Below are 24463 nucleotides of genomic sequence, written 5' to 3'. Positions count from 1 at the left end.
TCATCGTAATAATAAAAATAAAGATCGCAAATGAACCTAAGGTTTGATATTTATAATAGTTTTGTATGAGATTTACGTTGTCATAATAATATCTTCAGTTAAGATATTTACACTTGCCATATTAATATTGGGTGAAATATTGCTTAACTAATTGGCTCAAAATATGCTATAGTGTACTATATTCTCATCGATCTCTATGTAAAACTTAAATTGACACGGTAAAATAGATACAAATAGGTGAATTACTTTAAAAATGGTTTTGCTTTATTTTTAAAAACGACTGTAGGGGTCCATATTTGATAGCTTAATATCTGTGCAAATGGGGATTCGAACCGTGGTTGCTAGCTCATTTGCGTTGAGATGGATCGGGAAATACGTCTCTTAACCGAAAGAGTTCTTAAAAGTCTCTCTTGGCAATTGGCATGGCTGCCGGGAGAGAGGCGAGAGGCAGAGCAAAGCAAGCAGTGGAGGAGTGTGGCGGCGCAGAAGATCCCAAGGGGGAGGAGGGAGAGAGAGGGTAGAGGCCTCGTTTTCAACCCTTGGAAGAGAACCGGGCCGGGCCCCTTTCTTTCCTCCTCCTTTCCTCTCCGTCTCCGTCTCTCTCCATCTCCTCCTCCGCCTTCTTCCCTCTCCCCGCCACGCCACGCCGCATTCGCATCTCCGGATCCCCGCCGCCCGCCTCGCCGCCGCCTTCCACTCGCCATTCGCGCCGCCCCATTCCGCCCTCGCGACCCACCCCCCGCCTCGATCTCGCCTCGATTCCCCGCGCCCCGATTCGTCTAAGTCTCGCTTGGGTAGGAGGAGATGGCTTGGGGCGGGGGCTGCTCGGGCCGGCGCGGGTGATCTCTCCTCGCGCGGGGAGCCCTCTCTCGCACCACGCGGAGGATCCCGTCCCGGCTGGTGCCCCTCTCCTCCGCCTTGTTCCTCTCCATCTCTCTGTGTCTGCGCGCGCGCTCGCGACTTAGGGTTTCCTCCTTCTGAGCTAGCGGATAGCGGATTCGATCTCCTCCCCTCCCGCTGCTCTGTCTCTCCCCCGCCCGCCCGCCCGCCATGTTCTCGCACGGCGCTGATTCCGCACACGACGCCGGGGGCGTCGGCGTCAGCACCGCCGGAGCCACCGTCCCCGCCCGCTTTGTTTGGCCCTACGGTGGCAAGAGGGTCTTCGTATCAGGCTCCTTTACCAGGTTGCTCATTCATTTACTTATCTCTTCGTTTTGTTTTATTTATATTTATATATATGCGGTCGTAACTATGGTATCTCTTATCCTGTCTCATCTCCTCTCTCACTATCATTGCCTGGCCTGCTGTAGCTGTATGTTATCGCCATTGCACCACCTCACTGGTAGCGCCAGTCTGCTCACCCCTGCCTCCTGCTGTGCAAAACTAGTTTGATGGGTGAATCTCACCACCACTTTGTATATTTGCATTATGGTGTCGTAATAGGATAGGTTCCGTGCATTTGAATCTTTCTGCTCCCTTTGTGGGAGCTGTATCAGGGTGTCGATATCTGTGATCTACCCCATGTCATGCATGATAGGGCACTGGTCAATCAATGCAGTTATTTGTTCGCATGCGGTAAAGGTGGAATGTTTGACTTTCCGTCTTCCCACCAGTAACTAACTCGTAACGCCCCTGAATTGTCGTTATTCCACGCCTAACAGCCATTCATTTGTCGTAGGTGGTCAGAGCATTTGCAAATGTCTCCTGTTGAAGGCTGCCCCTCCGTATTTCAGGCTACTTGCAGCCTGTCTCCGGGAATGTACCAGGTGCCCTTCTTTATCTCCCTAGCTATTTAAAAGTTGTCCTGTACCCACCATGCTATTTAAATTATTCTGTATCATGTTTCTGTTTGGTTTATGGCTTTATGTTCTGCTGTCAAATTTCACCATCTGTGCTTGTAAGTTTACTGTCAGTTTTTTATTAGCGCGTACTTTCACCTCGTGGATTTCACATGTCCTTTTTCTTTTGTGTTGGGACTTGATATATTACAAGGTTTGGTTATAGTATGAGACTATGCTCTCATGTCTAAAGTCTAATAGTTTCCAATGAAGTGTGCATGCCATACATGTGACATTGCATTTTTTAGAGTAAACCTTTCCTTCCTGCATTTGAATACCATGCCAACTTATAACTTATAATTGTGCTCTCATGTTTAAAGTTAGTATATATTTTCCTTTGAATAAAGTGTGCATACATACATGTGACCGGTCATTTTCTTTAGTGTAAAAACTTCCTAACTTGATTATTGATTTGATATGCAGTACAAGTTCTTTGTGGACGGGGAGTGGCGGCACGACGAGCGCCAACCTACTGTATCAGGAGAGTATGGCATAGTTAACACTCTATACTTGACAAGGGAAATTAATCAAATAAACTCAGTATTGAGCCCAAGCACACCTGGAACCAGGATGAACATGGATGTGGATAATGAAACTTTTCAACGTACGGTAAGGGTCACCCATCTTTCTTAGAAATTCCATAATACTTAGCTGCTAACCTTTGATTGACTCTCGGTTGACAGACCACATCATAGCTGTGGTGAGTAGTGGCTGGTTGATTTACATGTTTAAAAGCATATGCTCGACATCATAGCCATCTCGGTGTTTTGCTCTCTCGAGAAATGATATTGTTGTGGGGATGGGAGGATGGTTGTTTATTTCCTGTGTTTCTATGCAAGAAATAAACAGTCTCCATGTCTTGCTGGAGAATCACATTACTTGTTCAAGAAGAGCACATGAGTGCTTGGCGTAATGCCAATATGTTGAATCTCTTATTAGCAATCTGCCAATGGTGTGTTCTTGATAAAGGATAGAATGCAGATGATGACCTTCCTTGTCTTTATAATCAGGTTACGGTGTCGGATGGTAATAATCAAGAAGGTCCTCTTAGAGTTTCAGAGGCTGCTATACAAATCTCTAGGTGCCGTGTTATTGAATATCTGAGTTTGCATACAGGCTATGATTTGCTTCCAGATTCGGGCAAGGTATGGAAAATCAACTGCTCTTATTATGGTTTTGCTTTTAATATACAGTTTTTCCTTATAAAATTAGTATTAATATTATTTTCTATTTCAGGTTATTGCTCTGGACATTAATTTACCTGTGAAACAATCTTTCCATATCCTGCATGAACAGGTATTAAATGTTGCCTGATCTGTCACTTCCAGTTCTTTATCTTTGGTAGTGGCATGCCATACTTCCATTGTTTCTTCTATCTGTGCCTTACATTCAACATTCATAAACTTACAATTCTTAACCTGCATTTATATTCTGTTTTTACTTCTTAGATGTCTTTTGGCTAGACACATACATTTTACTCCCTCCGTTCATTTTTACAAGGCATAGTTTGACTGCTCAAGTTCATGCTTTGATCAACAATTATTCAGAATTATCACAAAATTTATACTGTTGGATTCGTAGTAGCATTTAGTGACATATAGTTGTAGTACTTCTTTTCACAGGCAGCATTAATTCATCTAATCTGATTCGCCATGCAATTGAATGAAATCTCAATTTGCACTAGTAAATTTGTAGATGTACAGCTATCCTATGCACTAGTACAAGTCAATTCGATGAACATGATTGCAGACCGCGCGATCTCAACTATTGGTTTCTTTATTTCATGCTGCTTTGTGTTTTCCTCGGTGAGAACTGTGCTGTGACCCTAATGGTAGGACATACAGGATCACTCTACCATTTTTGCATTCCAGCATTTTCTTGTAGGTATCTTATCAAAAGGCACAGCAAACTTGCAATGCCTTTTTTTATATTTCATTTTAATGCAAAGAGTTTATTACCATTTTATGGCTTCTTGTTAGTGGTGATGTCGTTGTTGATCTTGTTATATATCACATTCACCATCAATAGTTGTCTAAGTTGGGAAGATGTTCATTTCATGGTGAAATTTGCAGGGAATTCCTGTAGCTCCTCTGTGGGATTCGTTCAGAAGTCAGTTTGTTGGCCTTCTGAGCCCATTGGATTTCATACTCATATTGAAAGAGGTACGTTATTTTGGTTGATTCTTTGCTCTTATTTCTTCAAATTCTTGTTACGTTGGTCAGTGGTTTTCTTCTACCATCCTTGCACTCAGGTAGATGTCGATTTATAGAGCAGAGAAGATTTCGTAGCTCTGCTCAGAGGACTTTGTTAGCACTCTCAGTTAAACTTAGCTTGGGCAATGAACAAAAGTGTGGCCCACTTTATAGGAACTCAAATGAATTATACAAGTATCGGTGTCTTTTCTTTAGATGCTGGGAACTTGAATATGTGTTTTTCATTTATGAGATGCTGGAATACTCAATTTCTATTCTGTGTCATGCACTTCTAAACTTAATAAATTCGGCTGGGCTTTCATCACACTGATACATAGCCAAAACTTTTTACATCCAAAATGCTTGGTAGCAGACCTAAAATCTGGAAAGAAAATAGTGAAAATTGTTGGAACCGTTGTTAGAAGGGAGAATTGGAATGAACATGCTGCCACACCAGCGATATGGATGGCTAGTGTATTAACCAGTGTCACTGTCATATTCTGGGTATGTATTGTCAAACCTTTTGACAGCAAAGTAATATAGTACGTAAAAGAAAAAGTGTATCCATAAACATATATGGTAAGAGTTGTATATGGTCTTATCTTTGGATGCTGCTTTGATTGAATTGTTTATAAAATCATCATGCTTTTGCTGCAGCTAGAAACTCATGGCTCGAACTTGACAGAGGAACAGCTTGAAACACACACTATATCTGCATGGAAAGAGGCTAAGCGGCAAACTTACGGAAGATACGAGGGGCGACCGCATCAGCCTCTAGTGCATGTAAGTTGGTGCCTGTTTATGATTGAAAATTGAATATGTAATCTCTATGCAATTTGAATAGGCAATTTTATTCTTGAAGGATTATATTGTCATGAAAATGGCAATCCAACCTTCGCTATCAGGATGAAATTATATTTCTCATGATTTATATTGTCATGAAATTGGCAATCCAACCTATATCCCCTCGCTTATTCACTTTGCGAAGCTTACTGTTGTTTTACGTGGCAATTTGCTCATAGTCTATTGATCTGTTGTCTAGGCCACCCCTTATGAGTCCTTGAGGGACATTGCTCTGAAGATATTGCAAAATGGCATTTCTACAGTGCCAATTATTTATTCATCATCGTCAGATGGGTCATTCCCACAGCTGTTGCATCTTGCATCCCTTTCCGGAATTTTGAAATGTAAGTTTGCCCCCCTGTAGAAATGTGGAACTTATTTACGCAATAAGCAACTTGTTGCAAGTTACCTTAATATGGTGTACCTTTTCAGGTATCTGTAGATATTTCAAAAACTCAACTGGCAATTTGCCTATTCTAAACCAACCGGTGTGCACGATTCCACTGGGTTCCTGGGTTCCAAAAATTGGTGATCCAAACAGTCGTCCATTGGCTATGTTGCGGCGTACTGCATCACTTAGCTCTGCCCTTAACATGTTGATTCAAGGTATGTTCTGTGTTCATTTTCCTGGAGCTGTAGACGACAAGAGATCATTATGGTGCTCCTGCTTGCATTTCCCATGGCAACTCTTGTTTGCTGAAGTTCAACACCAATTCCACTGAAAACTGGATATCATTTGAAACTATGGGCTCTATTATGTTGCGAAACTAATCTTTGCGCTTGTCCTCATTATTGGATGCAGCTGGAGTCAGCTCAATACCAATTGTGGATGATAATGATTCGCTGGTTGACACTTATTCCAGAAGGTACACCATTTTAACAAGTAGATGCCCCCATTTTTTTGGCTGTTTTTATGAGTCCATGCATTGATCATCGAGTTCATTGCATCTTGTAGTGACATCACAGCTCTAGCAAAAGACAAGGTCTACACACATGTTCGCCTGGAGGAGATGGCCATTCAGCAGGTATGTGAGTCCTGTGCATGATAGTCAGATTGAGCGTGCCATTGGCATGCACTCTCAGAACCAAGCGGTTATGCTATGTAATTCAAAAGCAGGGCTGTCTCGTGCTATGGTTTGGGCCTGAACATGTTTGTTTGGAACTTCAGGCTTTGCAACTTGGACAAGATGCCAATACACCTTTTGGTTATTTCAACGGGCAGAGGTGCCAGATGTGCCTCCGGTCTGATCCTTTGCTGAAAGTGATGGAGCGACTGTCTAATCCTGGTGAGTCCGTGTAAGGTTGCTGCTGCCTTGAGAAGAATGATGTTTATGTTGACCTTGGTTGTATATATAGGGGTGCGGCGGGTGTTCATTGTGGAAGCTGGGAGCAAGCGTGTGGAAGGCATAATATCGCTGAGTGATATTTTCAAGTTCTTGCTGAGCTTGTGAGAAGAGCATGGCATAGATGGTTTGTTGTGACAAGTGCCGGAGTTTTAACTGTAGCAAACAGCAGATGTGAAGCAAGCTGCCGTATGCCATGGACGAACGGGTCTCTCTGTCTGTCTGTCCGTGGCCTTTGGATAAGTAAGGCCAGGATTAAAGGTGGCTGCTTGTCTTCGCAGATAATGGGCATTATTCAGTTCAGGGTCTGTCTGTAAAGTTCCTTGTTTTTTTTTTAATTTTGTGCCCCCTGTTACACAAAATGTGGTGATTTTTATTTATTGGATTGTTTACTCTTGATGGTTGCTCGGCCGCTGAGAGACCGACCGTGCTATCATACTAGGTGGTTGCATTATTCGATTGTGCAGTTGGTGCTGCTCGTGGATCTTGTTTCTTGGCATGTAGAAGGTAGCGTAGCGTTGTGGTGAGACGTGGAAACGAATGAGATCTAGGGGTGATCGGGCGCTGTTGCTGTCGGAATGCCGTGGCCGTGGCGGATTACGCGGCGGGCGCGTGGGCCTGTTTTGTTTTCTTGTCCCGTAGCTAGAAAAATCTAGAGCGGAGTGGGTAGGATAGGATAGGACCAATCCCCATCTCTCTCTGTCTCTCTGCACAAGGAGCTCCCTCTAGTGTTGTGTTGTGCTGTGTTCATCCAGATTCTTGAGCTGCTGCTCAAACTCCAATCAACCTCACTACAAGAGAAAGAGAGAAGAAAAGCAAGAAGCAGGCATGGCGGCCGCGGCAGCTGCGATGGCCCCCGCTCCGCCGGCTGCAGCCATCAGCCGCCACAACTACCACCGCGTCTCCCTCCTCGCTCCCCGCCGCTCGGGCTTCCTGGGCCGCGCGCTGGCCGCCCAGCCACGGCCGCCGGTGGCGCAGGTGGGCCGCCGCGCCTGCGCAGTGCGGATGGCGTGGGACGGGCCGCTCTCCTCGGTGCGGCTCATCATGCAGGGCAGGAACGTCAAGGTCTGCCATCTTGTCTATTTCCTTGAGATTAATCTGCCCGGCTGCTTGCATCATCTTATCCAGTATTTATGTGTATTAATTTGCATATTCAATTAACATATATGTGAGAATAGAATAAATAAAAAAAGTATTATTAAATGCAATTAATGTTTATGCAGCTGGGTGAGAATGTGAAGGAGCACATCGAGGACAAGGTTGGGCGTGCCGTGTCGAAGCACTGCCACCTTGTCCGCGAGGTGGACGTCCGCCTCTCCGCCCGCGGCGGCGACCTGGGGAGGGGCCCCAAGACCTCCCGCTGCGAGATCACCCTCTTCACCAAGCGCCACGGCGTCCTCCGCGCCGAGGAGGACGCCGACTCCACCTACGCCAGCATCGACCTCGCCGCCTCCATCGTCAAGCGCAAGCTCCGCAAGATCAAGGAGAAGGAGACGGAGGTGAGCCACGTCAAGGACTGGGTCGATGCCGGGGGGCTCCTCCTCGAGGATACCGAGCAGGACGACCAAGAACAAGCCGCCGCCGAGCAGGACCTGACGGCCGCCGTCGGCGCCGAGGACGAGGACACGGTGCTCACCAAGGTCGTGCGCACCAAGGTGTTCGAGATGCCGCCGCTGGGCGTGGACGAGGCGCTGGAGCAGCTCCAGAACGTGGACCACGACTTCTACGCCTTCAGGAACGAGGACACCGGCGAGGTCAACATCCTCTACAAGAGGAAGGAGGGCGGATACGGCCTCATCATACCCAAGGAGGACGGGCACGTCGAGAAGGAGACCGTCATTGCAGAGCCGTCCTACGCCGCCGTGCGCCGCGCAGGCGACAACAACTAGCTAGCCACCTGCATTGCACATTTGCATTTGCATGTAAGCTGAGGGGCCCGGCCCGGGTTAGAAGAACCAACAACTCCTCGACACCGTCATCTCTGTTGTCGATCTCCTTGAATGATGCAGTACGCAATTGACACGCGCATATCTTCACTCGATCTTCACTTGTTCACGCATATCTGACCACATCTGCCAATTTTGATCACGATAAATAAAAGAAAAACTTTTGCTGTCCAATCTGACAGGAGATCGAAGAAGCCCATGGGCCATGGCCCTTCATGACCGCGGCCACATGGTCCACCTAATAACTAGCAAAGGCACGCGCATTTCTTGTAACAAAACGGCCCAAAGCTCACGTAAACTCCTTGAAAGAATTTCCGGCCACCTCCCCATGAAACGTTGAATCAGCCTAGCTATTTGATTCAGTACCGTATCAGGTGGTAGTATTGCAGTGTCGTTGATGACCAGAGAGATCGCGGCGGCCGGAGACCGGAGTGATCGATCGGTGAGCAACGACGACGACGACGACAGCAGTGGCCAGTGGCCGGCCATGATGATGATGATGATGGTGGTGTCAACTTTACTTTGCCGGCCGGCCGTCGTCTACGGCCATCATACATATCCGATCATGAGATGGATGAATCCATGGAACGAATCGGCCGGCGACGTGACACCGTACGTGCGATCCGCCGATGCATGCAATGCATATATCGCTAGCTCCTCTCCAGATGCTTCTGCCTCGTTCATTGGTCTTCCGATCGAGCTAGCTTTATTGTTATACTATACTGGCCCAGCAGGCAGCATCTCTGTGTATGAAGATAGAGCATCGTCGACCAACAAGAATATAATGAATGGATATTAGGAGGGACGTACGTGCTGGGATTTCACGTGCCAAGATTCCACCATCATATCCTAAAATTACTATTCGTTTTGGCTTCTCTAATCCGAGAAAAAGACCCCTTTAATTTGTTCTCGATATAGGATAGATGTATCGTGAGGCTGATGTATCATCCATCGAATTAATACAAACAAGATAACCGATCTTATTGGCACCAAGCGCTGACGCCTGTCCTGTCGGCTGTCGTCGTCGTCGCTCATTGCACACGCAGACACACGGCAAAGAAAAGTCTCCGGCATCATGCCATGCATCTGTGTACGTTGTTGGACGACAATCAATCGACATATGTGCTTGACAAGACCATCATATCTATCATGCATCCTATATATCTAATGCATGCACCGGTCTAATAATTTTCATGCGTCTGACCAGCTGCTGCTACTGCACGCTTACACCTTCGTGTGCATCATATCTGACCTGGGGTGTGTGCTTCAGAGACTAACTAAGGCGTGGGTCCATCAACTAACATGCATAGGGGTAAACACACACAAAAATATATGCTGCTACGACATAACTACCACAACTTTATTTGAAAAAAAGAAGTACCACAACGCAGGTTGGTGGAGTGAAGCTGGAAGACATGGCCCCGAATAATCGTACAGATGGAAGAAAACGACAACAACGTTTAAGAGAAAGAGAGAGAGGGAGAGCGGAATGCAAGGACGACAATCATATATAAAGCTAGAGTGGACGTGCAGTGTACCGGTGTGACGATGATTGTCGATCGCGTGAGCTACATAGATAGACTGGTCCGATCGAATTCAGCCATGGGTACGACTGCATGCATGGTGGCTTTAATCTCTCGTCGTCCTTAAATTTGTTGCACCATACGATACGAGTACTCAACTACTCCCTCCGTCAGTCGTTTTGCCTTTTCCAGTGCATAGGTGTTTGTATGCATCTAAATATAATATATGTCTATATGCATACAAACACCTCTACGAGTCTAGAAACATTAAAGGAACATACAATTTAAAAATGGAGGGAGTAGCTTAGTGCACATGCAGTAAGAAAGGAAGGAAAAAGAAAAGAAAGAAAGGAAAAGGAAAGAAAAGCAGCACAGCATATGCATGTCTTTGTGCGTGCAGTTGTTGGGCTGCTGTACGTGTCGTACATCATCAATCAAACCACTGTACTGTGTGTGCATCGCTATTCATTGATTATGCATGCGTCCGGAGGTAGGGAATCTGCTGGCCGACCGATCGATCGATATATCCAAGCTAGCACTGAAGAACAAGCCCAAGCAGGACGACTGACTGACTGACTAGTGGAGACGTACGTACGCATGCACCGCCCGGCCCAATGCAAAGCAAGCTAGTAGCTAGGAGCTTGTTAGGTGTCGAGTTCCCATTTGCCAATTGCCATTTGCATGCATGTAGTACCGTACGTACCTAGCAATTACTAGGTACGTTATTCGCTGCTTGCACCACTCGCTTTAGCTACTCGAGCACTTTTTTGACCCAACCTCGCTCGACCTCGACGCACACACATCATGCATGTCCCAAATCTTGAGTTGTTGGGGGCTTGTTGGTTGTTGCCGGAGAGAGTCCCAGTATACATGGATTCCTCCAACAATGTGATCGAATGCATGCTGTAGTATATGTGCATCATATAATCGCTGTCGTGTCAAGACGGATGTATGTCTGTGCTATTAGTAGTAGTGATGGATCACATCGGGGTGGTGGTACCAAAACCAATAAACCATCATAGCAAGGCATGCAATCAGCTGCGGATCTTGTCCGATCCTGTACGAGGCGTCCCGTCACTAGTGTCGTCACGGGACCAGCTCTCTCGACTCTCTACCGGTATGTGGAGTATTGAGCGGCTGTTTGGTCCTAGGCCCGAGGCTCCTACATGTACGTCTTCGCGAATACATATACATATATATATGTATACAACTTGTTTTTAAAATCCATGTTAAAGTCATGTTGAAATTCATCCATATTTTTTTAAAAAAGCCTGATTTAATTGTTACCAACATTTTTGCTCAACAATATTTTTGCATGCACTAACTTTTTTTCACTCGCCAACATTTTTTTCTCAACATGTTTTTAACATTCACCAACTTTTTTATGTATAAAATAATAAGATAGTGCACCTAAAATGTCGATTTTTAAAAAATATATAATAAAATATAGTCGGTTGGATCTCATTTTATTGCATTAATTCTAAATAACACGATGGTGCAATCAGAATCAAAACGGAGTTATGGTTTGAGAGCAGAATGAAATCAAAGTTTGAAATCCAAAGAAATTAAAACCCATCCCGTCACTCCTTCATAGCACCCACGGGATATTGATGTGTCCAACTTCTTTCCAACAAGACAGTTGCACGCGTAATAAACTTAAATAATGGAAGATGAGGAGAAAATTTCTTCGGAAAGATGTACAGGTTGTGCGCATGAGCCCTGACCTGACCTGACCTGACCTGGCCTGGCCTGCCTGCCAGGGTATACGTATACGTTACGTACAAATAAACTGATCGATCGATCGACCTGCATGCATAGACGGGCCGGGAGCAAATATTAAAACTGCTCAACTCTCGATGGATCGGACGCAGCTGGGAGTAGTGACTAGCTACACGACGACGCAACGCAACGCATGGTGATCGACGGCGTTATCGAAGGCGACAAGCAATGCCCTCGTGCGTGCCTGCATTCTTAGCTTGCACTACCGGACGCAACAAACATGCTAGCTGCTGTGGACGTCGCGACCCGCCACGTGATTCGGACATCATATCGTCCACCTTGCTATGGACCTATCTAGCGCCGCTGCCTCTTTGTCTGCTTCTCCATTTGCTTTAAATTATAGAGATAGTTTTTGAGATATATAATTTTCGCGGCTGGAAAGGCACCTTCAATGTCGGGTCCAAATGTGCAACCAGTGTTGCTAAGTCGATATTAAAGAGATCCTTTAGTAAAACATAATGGTAGATCACACAAACGGTATATACAAGGTACGACGGAGAGAGAGGTGCACAAGGGATGCCTCCCAAAAAATGCAGCGTTCACAAATTTTGTTATCTAAGCTTTCATCTGGACCTCAACTGACTCACCCTCAAGGGAGCGTTCGCAAAAAACAATGTTGCGCACGCAAACGAGTGTCCCCATCCTGCGCACTATACAAACACAAGGAGCCGCCTTCGCGCCGTTGCCACGCAGGGTCCCGTGTGCCACAACCAGGACCCGACGTTGCCACGGTTAGCACGCCTGGCCGCTGCAACAGCTGGGCCCCGCGCCGTCAGGCAGCGGGCTGCCTCAGGAGGCCGTCCTGGTGCCGCAACCGCTACCGCACCCAGGCCATGAGCCGGCAATGCCGCACGCCGCCGAGCAGCAAGCTCCAGATAGGCCTCGAGCCGCCGCCTCCCATGGCCCTCGAAGCGCGGTCGTCGTGCGCAAGCCTCACCATAGCATCTGCACCGGCTGCCGCCTAGCCCACCACCGATCGCAGCAGCCACAAAAAACTACCTCCGAAATCTTGCCGACAGGCGCCAAGGATATATTTAAATGTAGCATATATCTAATTTTTTTTAGATAAAAAAATGTATACATAAAAACATAAAACGGTCTATAATTTAGACTCCCTCGCCTCGCCATGGACGCCACCGACTGTCGTCGATGGTCGCCAGCAGTCCATGAATATAATCATGAAGTATGGATGGTAGCCGGCAGTGCTGGGTGTCGGATGACGACACGACACGACCAGTGCAAAGCCGTGTCTGTCTACTGCCTCCCTGGCCTACGTGTACCTGCACTGTACGTAGTGCAGCTTGCCCCATTGGCCATGCATCGTCTTGCGCCTGGCCAGGTCGACATCGGATCCCAGCGGGTCCGGTCGGCCGGACGATCCATCGATGATGAACACGCGTACGTATGGGCAGGCCACTTGGTGTACTCTTCCACACGATCGATGTATATACAAATACATGCATATGCATGCATGCTGCTAATCAGATTGATGGTGAACAAGATAAGCGTGCAATATTAATTGGTCACTTGACGGTGACACATGCATTGTCACCTCAGTGGCCGGCTAGCTTGGACAACGTACGTGTTATGAAAGCGAGCAGCATTATCGATCGTCTATCGGAAGGCAATGCAACAACGGCATGCGCATCAAGTGTACCTGATCGAGTACTGATCATCGATGATCCAGGCTAGATAGTATAGGGATCGAATTGAAGCATGCATTGCTGCATGCAAGTTGCTCAAGGTCACCATCTGTCTGGACCCGTGCATGCGCGCGCGCATGTCCATGTGTCGATCGCCCGGTGTACATGCGTGCGTGCGTGTGTCCCACCATCGAGTAGGAATATATACACACAACTCGTCATCACCTCCCGCATACCATAGCAGAGCAGAGCATAGGGTTCCCTTTAGCTGCTTCCTCCTCCTACCAGCTTCCATGCTTTAATTCTGGCCCTGCCTGCATCACTGAATCAAAGCTGCCTGCAGTACTGCTCTCAACATCTATATATTGACCTGTTCAAATAAACCAACTTTAAGTAGCTAGTATCCATTTTAATTATGTACCGAAACAAGGGCATGTATATGCAGGAAACTACACATATATACTACTTTTTATTAATATTTATAGCTTGTTACTGTTAATTTCTCTGGTAAAATCAACTAAATAAAGCACCCAGATACTTTTTTTTTCCCACTAAGGGCCACGCCCGAATTTCATTACTCCATGAAGCAACGAAATTATAGAGTTTGTTCAGTAGACCACACAGTTCAGAACTACACCAAACCACAAAGAGGCTCCAGGCAAACTTGGCACGCAGGGCCCATCACCTGTGCCACAAAAGCTACCCCAACGATCACCAAAGACTAATTGATACCAAAATCCAAAAGACAGAAAATATTAAAAAGCCAACACTACTACAATTGCTTGCAATTGATAAATTCATGGCGATTTTCCAACAGATAATGTCCGTCTTAGTAGCCACTGGATCAACACCATCCCCGTATCTTCAGCTGTGGCCTCCGTAGGATGAAAGTGAAGCGCCGCTTCCTTTAAAGCTTCAGCTCCTGCTTCCAGATTCTCCTTGTCTTCTATTTTTTTGCAAACCTGCCCAATAAGTCAAGAAAGAAGATGCTGAACAAATAATCTCTGTAGGAGATCTAGTCATTTTTCCTTTGAAGCAAACTCTATTTCTTGCATTCCACAAAGCCCAACAGATGGCTAACAAACCAACCATATGGAAATGTTGGAATCGAGGTATAGTACTCGTCACCCAAACCCAAAATTGATCATGAGAGGATGGCCTACAGTCAGCTCCTAGTACCATGGCAACTAAACTCCATACATATTTGGCTAGAGAACAATCAAAGAAGAGATTATTTATATTCTCATCTCCAGAATGGAAACAACATCTTTTGTCTCCTTGCCATTTTCTCTTCAGCAAATTATCTTTGGTTAGAATAGCATTGTGTTGGATTAGCCACATAAAAAATTTGATTTTCAAAGGTACTTTAGCACTTCCAGATTTGTTTATATAAGGATTTCACAGAAAAAGTACCAGATTTCTCTCAGAGCCACTTCGGGGAATCTTTTTCATTTGACAATGCACAGCTTGTTAGGATATCTCTCAATCTTCTGAATTGTATTTGGTTGTGCTCATCAAGCCATCTTCTGAAAGTAAATATCCACCCTCTTGCTGCTACATTTGCTGCCTTTCCATGTTGCTCATTGCAAATTTCAAACAGCTCTGGGAATTTATCTTTGAGCGGCAAAGGCCCACACCAGGAATCCCTCCAAAAATCAGTGTCTTCTCCATCTCCTACTCTCATGGTCCTTCCGCTCATATATAAATCTTTCATCTTCAGCAAACCATTCCACAAAGGGGAGTTGGTGCTTTTCCATCTCAATTGTGATATAGTGTTTTGTTTCACATATTTCTTTTAACATTTTTTGGCCACAGACCCTCTCCTGATTCCAGTTTCCACCACCACCTACACAGTAGGCAAAGGTTCATTCTCCTCAGGTCTTGTATACCTAAACCCCCTTTCCTTTTTGGTCTAGCTATTTTTGTCCACTTCACCAAATGGTATTTCTTTTTATTGCAACTTCCTTGCCAGGAAAATCTTTTTCTAATCACATCCAACGTTTTTATAATTGTTTTTGGAAGCAAGTAAAGTGACATACAATAAATTGGGATACTACTAAGACATCCATTTAACAAGGTCAGTCTCCCTCCCATGGAGAGGGAAAAAGCACCCAGATATTATCCGACAAAAACAGGTGACTCAATCAAATTGATGCAATCTTCACCTTTCTTCATTTGAGCCGGGGTTTGATTCATATATTCCCAATGCAACACAGAATATATGTGTAATTAGGTCTCTATAGTTTTGTAACCTTACATCGTAATACACTGTTTGAATGCTCTGTCTACTGCACAAGGTTCTCATCAATTGAGGTTCCAGTTCAGAGGTATGTACGGTACGGTGCTTATATACAAACGGTTTGCCTATTATTAGTGATGTGGTTGACTTGCATTTTATATTCTCATGTGCTTGTAGATGACATTTTCTCAACCATTATCGGTTTGATTAGAGAAAAGCTAAAGAATTTTGACTTAGGACGACAATGTTAAAAATGAATTATAATTTGGAAAGGTGTACTCCTAAAATCAGACTTGAGTTGTTCCTTGGTATCCTAATGCATATATAAATTTGGTTGTCAGTTTAATTTGAGGATATCAATGGATTGGAGAAAATATATACAATGCATAATCAGACCATTAACTAATCCTTGTAAACAAGTGATTCATTAAGACTTAGACTTCTTGATGCCCATGTAGCCAATCTTGGTTGGAAGAATGAAGAGTCACACATCAGATCTGAGACAACCATTAAGTGGATGATGGATAATTGGACTAAAATAAAACTAACAAAGAGATTTTTTCAGATTTGGAAATATGCCTATTAAAAGAGAACGGAGTGAGTATGTTGGAAACCCAAATTAAATAGTGCCAAGCGATTCTGTACGGTCAAAAAGCTAGGGACAATAAGTTACATGCTATGTGCATGTATACAGACCTGACCGCTAGGTAGCCCACCGTTAACGCTTGTTATTGACATATTTTTAGTGCCATTTAACTAGTGTTTTCCTGCATATTCTTATACTAACCCGCCACTTGGCACTTGAAATAATCCCATTGTTGCATACGTGTTGTATTTTGGAGCATATTGCAAAATCATAGGAAATACGACATAATTGAAGGGTTTTTCTATAATTTGAAATTGAGCTCGGACTTTGGATATTGGAAGGTCCAAACATGAACATTGAACTACAGGACCGTAAGAAGAGCTGAAACTTGCATGGGCCGTATCTTCCTCATCCGAACTCCGATTGGTGTGAATTTACAAGGAAAATTGCATAGCTCGATGAGATCTACAACTTTTGTATGAAGCGCTCGGACATTGGAGCTCAAAACAGGGCAGGCCGATCAGCCCAAAGGGGTCCAGGCCGATCGGCCTGGCCTGTTTGTGGTCCTGATCGTCGCGCACTTTCACCAGGAGGAAGCCCCCGATGTCCCTAAGGTTATTTTTCAGAAACTTAGCCTCGAAGGCACCCCAACTGACGCTGCCAACTATAATGCCCAAGACTTTCAACAAGGAGGAGGACTCCGACGAGTTTAGACCTAGCCGCCCCCACCGCCACAAGAGAAGAAATAGGGATTAGATCTGATCAAGAGCTTCGTCGTCGATCGGACTGACTCCCTCGTGCCTCCCCTCGTCTTCATCTTCAGTCAGGGTGTTTTCCAGGTGCTCTTTACCCCCTTTATTCGTCAACATGTGTAAGATCATGGGGTAAAACCTTTGTTCATCCCTAGGGTTGATATGGTCCTTGATATGTAACTGCTACATGTTCTTTATGCCCATTAATGCATCATAGCCTATGTCATTGCAATGCTTCGTTTACACATGTGAGATCTCTATCCCGTACAACATATGTTCTTAGTAGAGTTCCTGATAATTGTGATGATTAGCTTAACTCTGTGGATGTTTCGATATAGTGTGTGTGAGCGAAGTGATTGAGTATCCTTACGTAGTGACAGTATGCAGTGGGGAAAAGGCTAAGCGAGCACGTAACCGCTGTGATAACTAGTGAGGGCAACATCCATCTGTGTAGTAGATGCATATTCTTGTGAACCTAAATTCTAGGGAGGGAACGCTGATATCTATCTCTATCTCCTATCTTGTGTTAAGCTTTGTTATATTGTCTCAATCTCTGTTATTAGTCTAGTTTGTCTCTTTACACAATACATACACTCAGTTTCATTAGCAAGATTGGTATAAAGTGAGAGTCAGCAATTCACTTGTTCCATGGATTAATAAACTTTGAGGAAATACTCTAAGTAAAAAGCTATAACTGATTTATGCGCTTGCAGAGTGTTAACTGCCGTCAACTCGAAGCGTGTCGAAGGAGAATTTTTTTTAGCTATCCGTGGTTCTGCAGCATTAGATTAGCCGGCACGATATTATACTGGAAATCAAAGAATATATCATGGAAAAAGGAGGGAGCGGGGAGAATTCCTCCTCCCTTTGTCCTGTACCTACTAGTACATGCAATTGCTAATATAATTAATGCTGGGGGCATTCATCTAACAAAATCCATCCATGTTGTATGGAGATGCTTTGTCTGTATATGCATGCCTCTCGATGGATGGATGGGAAAAAATATAAAATCCGATGGATACTGAGGAAAAAAAGAAATTAGAAAGAAAGAAAGGATTTGTAGGTATGTGGGCGGAGCATCTCATGTCATCCTCTTGTGGCCTGTGGGCGCGCGCATGCATGCACAAGCACACAGCACTGCACGAATTGCCACCTTGGCCTTAATTTCTTTGGTTCCATGTTTCTATGTCGCTTAGCTTAGCTTGCTTCGTGTGCCGATCGACTCTAGCTAGTATTTGCATCATGCATTGCCTCGATATCGGATAGGATCGATGGGATCGGATCGGATAATAATAATAATAATAATATTTGGGATGAATATATAGCTAGGTGATCAAGATGATGCACATATACATATACATGATATGATATGATGATGAAAGTGATATGCAATGCTGGTGCCTCTATTCGTTTTGGTTTCGTCGCTTTCCCCCGTCCCTTTCCGTCGCTTTTATTCTACTGCTACTGGTCGTCGTCGTCGATACATGCAGTGCAATATTATGCATCCTTGCTTGTTGTTGCATATTTAGATCCCCAAATCTTCAATTTGTTCCCGTCCCTGCCCCTGCCCCTCTGGCGGCGTCTCGTCTCTCTCTTTGTTCCCTTGTTAGCTTACTCGGCCGCGTGCCTGATGCTCATCAGTCGCCATCGTTGCCATCGTCACTCGTATACGTACTAGCTAGTGAGTGATGTACGCAGGTATGGTATTAGTAATCTCACTTTGGTAAACAATTGTGTAGCTAGCTAGAGGGAGAGGGTACATGTCATGCTGGTGCGGTGCCTGGAGTACTAGCTTAGCGACTCAGTCCAATTCCATCCATCGGTTCCAACGGAGAAGTCGAAAACAAAAACAGAGCAAACGCCAAAATAGAAACACGGACTAGATAGCTAGCTAGCTCTATACTATACTACGATACGAGCTGAGTATATACTAGTTATGAGCCGTTGGTTCCCAAGAAATTAAAAGCAAAGGATAAAAAGGCAATCATCAAAACAATAAAGCCAGGGAGCTTTTTACTAGCTATAGCTTATTAGTATGCGTGCTTGTTGCTTAACAACTAACAATCATATAACTCGATTTCATTTCAGTATAAAGCAGCCATCACCTACACCTTCAATATAATATAATTCCTTCAACTACGTACGGGAGCGGATCGGAGCAGATCCAGCAGAGGCCGGCAAACAAAGCGTTCAGTTCAGAGTTGGTGGCTGTTGTTGCCATGGATGAGGAGCCAGTTTGAGAATGCCTCGAGCGTCCTCATGTCCGCCCTGTAGTGCCTCATGGTGAAGTCCAGCAGCGCCCGCCACGTGAAGTCCGGGTACGCCCTCGGGTTGCGGTCGTCGACGAGCTCCCCCGGCGGCCGCACCACCTTGTCCATCTCCGGGCAGAGGAAGAAGGCGAGCGAGCGGCGCGGCACGCGGCTGTTGACGACGGCGCGGTGGAGGCAGCTCCGGTACCGGCCGTTGGAGAGCGCCATGAAGGTGTCGCCGATGTTGACGACGAAGGCTCCGGCGTGGGGGCGGATGGAGCGCCACCGCCCGCCGGCGAAGACCTGGAGGCCGCCGACGTCGTCCTGGTGGAGGATGGTGAGGGAGGTGGGGTCGCAATGCGGCCCGGTGCCGAGCGTGTCGTAGGGCCGCTGGCATGGCGGATAGTAGTTGAGGCGCATGATGGAGTCGTTACCCTCGAAGAATCGCCGGAAGTGGGAGGGCCCCACGCCCAGGCTCTCCCCCAGCACCTCCATGATCTCCAGCGACAGCCGGCTCATCTCCGAGCAGTAGCGACCGTACACCTCGCCGTGGTGGCGATACGCCTCGCCCAGCTTCTCCACGAAGTAGCTGCTGACGAGCTGCTCGCCGGCGACGTCGTCGGAAGGAGAGTAGCGGAACGACAGCGTCTCCTTCCATGGCAGCTTGGAGGCGAACCGCCCCGTGAAGCTGCTGGCGTAGCCGCAGCTCTCGCCCGGGCGGCGCTGCGCGCGCTGCTTGTCGGCGAGGGGCAGCGTGAAGAAGGTGTCCATGCAGCGGTGGGCCTCGGCGAGCAGCGCCGGGTCGATGCCGTGGTTCACCACCTGGAAGAAGCCGTGGAGCCCGCAGGCGTCGCCCACCTGGCGCACCACCTCGGCGTTGGCGGCGCCGCCGGAGAGGTCGATGAGAGGCACGGGCAGCTCCTCGACGGCGTCCGGGGTGGGGCTCTCGTCCGCCGGCCACAAAAACTGCTCGGGGATGTCGGCCTGGCCGCTCAGCCGGGCGGCGTCGAACACAAGAGGAGGCTGCTGCTGCTGCTGCTTGGTGTCATCAAGCGCAGCCTGCACCATGGTGGCTGCAAAGGCAGAAGCAGAGTATGGTGTTGTGGGAGAGATGAGAAGAGGGACTCTGCTCCGCTCGCCTCTGCTCTGCTCTCAGAACAATTTTTAATCTCTCACCCCACCTCCCTCTCTGCCTGCCTGCCCTTTTATACAAGACAACACCGGGAGTAGGAGGAGGAGGACAGGGGGGGACCCTACTCCCTCTCCCTGGCTCCCTGCCCTCACACAGTATGACTGCTGGAGAGGAGTAGAGGACGCCGCCGCCGGGGGGCCCTTTTTCTCAGAGAGAGACTACCTGCGAAAGGGCGCCATGCTGCTTGCGCCCTTCACCAACACAGAGTCTTGTATGGATTCGTAGGAAAGGGTAACTGCAGTGTGTGCCCCTCCTCTCTTTACGTTCTCAGACAGTTTTTTTAGAGCAACGTTTTCAGACAGTTGGATTCGTGAGATTATATTCAACTGTAGGATGGAGTCGTGTATACTAAGGCCAATCTGAGTGCTGAGTCCACGAGCATTAATTTACACGTCACATCACCAATCTTGCTTGCAAAGTATTTATGAGGAGAGAAGGAGAAGTTTCATCCTCATGACTCTCAACAGATATAGTTTCTTCCTAATTTTAGTAACTGTACAATGAAACTGTGCATTGAAATTGACCTGAGCCCTTTCATTCCTTAAGGCGAGATACTTAGTTGATACTTGTGGTAAGTAAAAATAACTGTCGACATGCGCTCGCCAGGGGATCTACGACCCAGGTTACTTGCATTGAGGCGACGTGGGCACGTAGGAAAGCAACAAGTCCGACAGCTTTAATTTGGATTGAGCAAAATTGTGGTGCTCTAGGCTTACCTAACTAACTAAAACAGGTGGACATGTAGCTGTACCCCACAATCATCAAGAGGTTACTAACATTAATCGATGAGATAAGAGTTTAATTAGATGGTGGCATGTAACTAACTAATCTTTTGTGTCCCTACACAAATATATAGCACATCAGTCATGTTCATTCGGTCACCTAAGATGTATACCAACATTATCCGACTCTAACTTTACTCTCGGTTATCATTGTGTAAGTATATATAGAGTTTTACTCCACTTGAGTCGACTGAGATCTAGCTTATCCATCAGTCATCCAAATTTGTACTAAAAAATCGAATGGGAAAGAGAGTTTGGGTTAGGATTTGGAGGTTCATCGGCATGTGAGAGGGTGTACTGGAACAACAAAAACGACAAGAGACGACAGGCTTGTTGGCCATCATCCGATCCGGTTCTGTATGTGTTGGCGAAAAGACATTCATGCATGTATTATTTTGGAAGAAAAGATCCTAGCTCATATATCCAAGATGTATGTATGTTGATACTCTGGCTGGTTTCAGTGGTAGCAGGTTATTAGGGCCGGGACATATATGATGATGATGATCATCCAAAGATTGCATGCTAGCTCTACCGACCAGAATATATACGGTACGGTGGTAGTTGTTACACGCGAACCATGCACGCCCATTGTTTAGGCATGCATTACTTACGTCTAATGTTGCGCTAGCTAGCTGCCTCTCTCTATATGAGTGTCGCCATCGAGCAAGCAATGCAAGCCCCGATCATCATCGATATCTCGTGCATGCCTCTTTTTTCTTTTTGAACCAACGGGCAACAAACTGCGCCTCTTTTTTCCAGCCAGCAGCCAACTCGCTCGATCGGCTTCATTTTTAGAGATGCCTCCTCCTTGCTTTTCATCGCTGCCTACCTATCTAGATCATCGATCTATATAAGCATTTGCTGTCGCCCCTTTCGGCGCATGCCAATTCCAGCAACCACTGTACGTGGCGACGCCCCACGGTTACACGTGATTTATGGATTGCACGCATGTGATACCTTTAATTTACATGCCCTAATAATACGACAACAGAATTGGCAACTACTCTAGCTAAGGTTGCTCGCTCCAAGAAAAAAAGTACATCATTTCTCTCCTCGCCTGTCTAATGTTTTTTTTTTAAAAAAACTAGCTAGATATTTACTTCCTTTCTCCTGTCTCGTCTGTTTGTTTGTCGCCTAGTTCGGCTACCTCTTCTTTGGATTCCTTTAGCACTAGAAGCTAGGAGCAGCTGCGAACTGAGCTTAAGATTCCTTGTGGTGAAACTTACTCATCAAGATTCGAGTCCAAGAACTCGGTATTGGTGTTCACATTTTCCTGGATTTATTCAAGAATTTAACCGGCGCTATTCTTTCAGTGGTAGGCGATGTGCCCATTAACGACGAGGCGCCAATGATGACTTTGTCAATCTCGAGGATATGCCGGCTCAGTATTTCAGAGATGCTCGTAGGGGTAGGGTTGCGTGACTGTATGCGAGCGACTACGTCTGTATCGTGTGATTCAAAAAAAAAGAAGCTAGGAGCATCTGGGCGGTGTATCTCCTTCAATTCTCCTATACTATGAATTGAAAGAGTACTTGCATGCATTGGGTGGATCTGTTGTCTTAATTAGCTGCAGCCTTGTGTATGTATCTGTGTTGATTAAGCTAGCATGCATATTGATGGATGGATGATTGCACAATAGCTGCTGGGAGCGAGGCTATGCATGCATGATGTGTGGTCCAATTTAATATGTCCTACATACTCAAGCTCATATTCAAGCGCGCGCTGATTGATCCAATGATGAACGTAACCAGCTAGAGAGCACCCAATATTTGTCACATACACACACACATATGTATATATATAGTAGCCAGCTAGCTAGGCTGCAGAAATTAAAGTAAGGTTACTTACTACATTTAGTAGCTAGGCATGCATATGGCAGCAGGCGTAGTACACGCCGTTGCCTGTACATACCACATTATTAGCACACACCAATGCAAGCAAGCTGGCTGATTACATCAACAACCTTTGTATACATACATATTAGTTTAATTTGTCCGATCCCTAGCTAGCTATCTAGTAATTGATCGAACAGGCTGTCCGTCTGGGCATACACATGTAATCAACAGTGCACATCCTAGCTAGTAGGCAGCACGCACCTGATCACATCTCATGTTCCGTCCACTGGCCTCCGATCCGATCCACTTAGCTTGATGATGATGATGAACAACACTAGTCCCAGCTAGCTAGCTAGAATATATAGCTAATAAACCACCAATTGTATTGTGTTGCATGCATGATCATCATATCCATCATTTGTCTGCACTACACTGATGAACGAGCATAATATGTATTAATGTATGATGCGTGGCTCTTCGATTTCTTGAGGAACTGCATGCTCTCTTATATATGAATTAATGTATGGAGGCAGCAGAGCGAGGCATGCAAGACAAGAGCGAATAAGACAAGGGATACTCGAAGGATCCGGTGCTGGTTGTTACTAGTTTAATTAGTGTCTAACGCATGCATGCACATGAGGCCTAGAGTTGGTTGTTTGGTGCCTAGAGGTACGTTCCATCTCATCTTCCACTGGACTCTGTTGGATCTTCCATCCATCCGAATCCGATCCCCCGCTAATAATTGCAAAGGATGGGACAAACAGCAGATGCATTGCTTAATTGCTCGGGATGCATCATCGATCTTATGTTTAATTTGGATAATAATTGCTTAATTGTAGCAGCTAGCTAGTGCACACATATACATAGGACAGAGACACTTTGTTTGCTTCTTCTTCCTCCTTGTATGAGCATACACATACATTGGCCATCCATCCATGCATGCACAACAAAATACTAAACCTACTTGATGGGACTTGCAGCATCGATCTATCCCGGCCTACTTGATGACCATTCCGACAAGCAATTGAGTCATATTTCCAAGGTTATCGTCGCTGATAATTTGAAAACATAATTAATGCCAACTATATAGATATTAACCCAATGCATGCATAGGTTTTCGCTGTCGGCAATGAAATTGAATGGCCTTCAGATCGAGTTAACCGATGGATGATGAGCTAGTTACCGACCACACCAGCAGAGCGGATCGACGACGATGACAGATGTGACGTGCAAAGCCGATCGATGGATCATCTAGTTATTACGGCGTCAAAATTAAACAACCGATCGAGTAATTATGAAACATGGTTCCATCGATATGATGATCATACCTAACCTAGCTACTACTCCCTCCGTTCTAAATTATAGGTCGTCTTGACTTTTCTAGATACATAGATATTATTTGGCAATCTTAGGGGGGTGACTACAGGGCTCATCTTTGTCTATGCAGGGCTGTGGTGTCTTAGGCCATTTTAGTTGAGTTGGGATGTGGTATGGGTCTCTTCTGTGGTATGAGTAGTGTCTTAGGTCGTTTAGATGGGTTGGAGTGTGTTGATTTGTACTCTTTGTAATTTATAGGTTGTTGTTGTAATAATCGTCTTCTTCTTAATGAAACACGTGCTCAAGAACGTTTCAAAAAAAAAGAAAATCTGTTGATGAAAATTCAGATGCGATATGGCAGCATCAGTGCACAGTCTTTTTTTTTAAAAGAACAAAAAAAGGGA

The 24463-nt window shown here is 45.7% G+C and overlaps 3 protein-coding genes across 3 annotated transcripts; 2 read left to right on the top strand and 1 right to left on the bottom strand.

The window, feature by feature from the left end:
• The first annotated feature begins 548 nt into the window (after positions 1 to 548).
• LOC101761067 (sucrose nonfermenting 4-like protein) lies at positions 549 to 6670 on the top strand. Its single transcript, XM_004980925.4, has 13 exons — positions 549 to 1184; positions 1679 to 1766; positions 2262 to 2447; positions 2849 to 2983; positions 3075 to 3134; positions 3911 to 4000; positions 4688 to 4813; positions 5073 to 5217; positions 5306 to 5479; positions 5676 to 5739; positions 5829 to 5898; positions 6042 to 6159; positions 6230 to 6670. Exons 1-13 carry the CDS (start codon positions 1051 to 1053, stop codon positions 6322 to 6324), a joined length of 1485 nt encoding a protein of 494 aa, XP_004980982.1. The 5' UTR covers positions 549 to 1050; the 3' UTR covers positions 6325 to 6670.
• Positions 6671 to 6867: 197 nt separating this feature from the next.
• LOC101760665 (ribosome-binding factor PSRP1, chloroplastic) lies at positions 6868 to 8257 on the top strand. The gene is made up of 2 exons (XM_004980924.3): positions 6868 to 7281; positions 7440 to 8257. The coding sequence occupies exons 1-2, from the start codon at positions 7045 to 7047 to the stop codon at positions 8103 to 8105; spliced, it is 903 nt and encodes a 300-aa protein (XP_004980981.1). The 5' UTR covers positions 6868 to 7044; the 3' UTR covers positions 8106 to 8257.
• A 10416-nt stretch (positions 8258 to 18673) lies between these two features.
• Positions 18674 to 20208, bottom strand: LOC101760262 (gibberellin 20 oxidase 1-D). Its single transcript, XM_004980923.4, has one exon. It carries the CDS (start codon positions 19999 to 20001, stop codon positions 18880 to 18882), a length of 1122 nt encoding a protein of 373 aa, XP_004980980.1. The 5' UTR covers positions 20002 to 20208; the 3' UTR covers positions 18674 to 18879.
• Between the last annotated feature and the right edge of the window lie 4255 nt (positions 20209 to 24463).

This window comes from Setaria italica, chromosome IX, assembly GCF_000263155.2.
Source record: "Setaria italica strain Yugu1 chromosome IX, Setaria_italica_v2.0, whole genome shotgun sequence".
In the NCBI taxonomy this organism is placed as follows: domain Eukaryota; kingdom Viridiplantae; phylum Streptophyta; class Magnoliopsida; order Poales; family Poaceae; genus Setaria; species Setaria italica.
This window is presented reverse-complemented; position numbering and strand designations above follow the sequence as displayed.

Excerpts from the sequence above, each read along its gene's own strand:
- LOC101761067 (XM_004980925.4), top strand. The coding sequence starts at position 1,051 with ATGTTCTCGCACGGCGCTGATTCCGCACACGACGCCGGGGGCGTCGGC. Across the intron at positions 4,001-4,687 it reads TCATACTCATATTGAAAGAG|CTAGAAACTCATGGCTCGAA; the intron begins GTACGTTATTTT and ends CTTTTGCTGCAG. Across the intron at positions 4,814-5,072 it reads CGCATCAGCCTCTAGTGCAT|GCCACCCCTTATGAGTCCTT; the intron begins GTAAGTTGGTGC and ends TCTGTTGTCTAG.
- LOC101760665 (XM_004980924.3), top strand. The coding sequence starts at position 7,045 with ATGGCGGCCGCGGCAGCTGCGATGGCCCCCGCTCCGCCGGCTGCAGCC. Across the intron at positions 7,282-7,439 it reads TGCAGGGCAGGAACGTCAAG|CTGGGTGAGAATGTGAAGGA; the intron begins GTCTGCCATCTT and ends ATGTTTATGCAG.
- LOC101760262 (XM_004980923.4), bottom strand. The coding sequence starts at position 20,001 with ATGGTGCAGGCTGCGCTTGATGACACCAAGCAGCAGCAGCAGCAGCCT.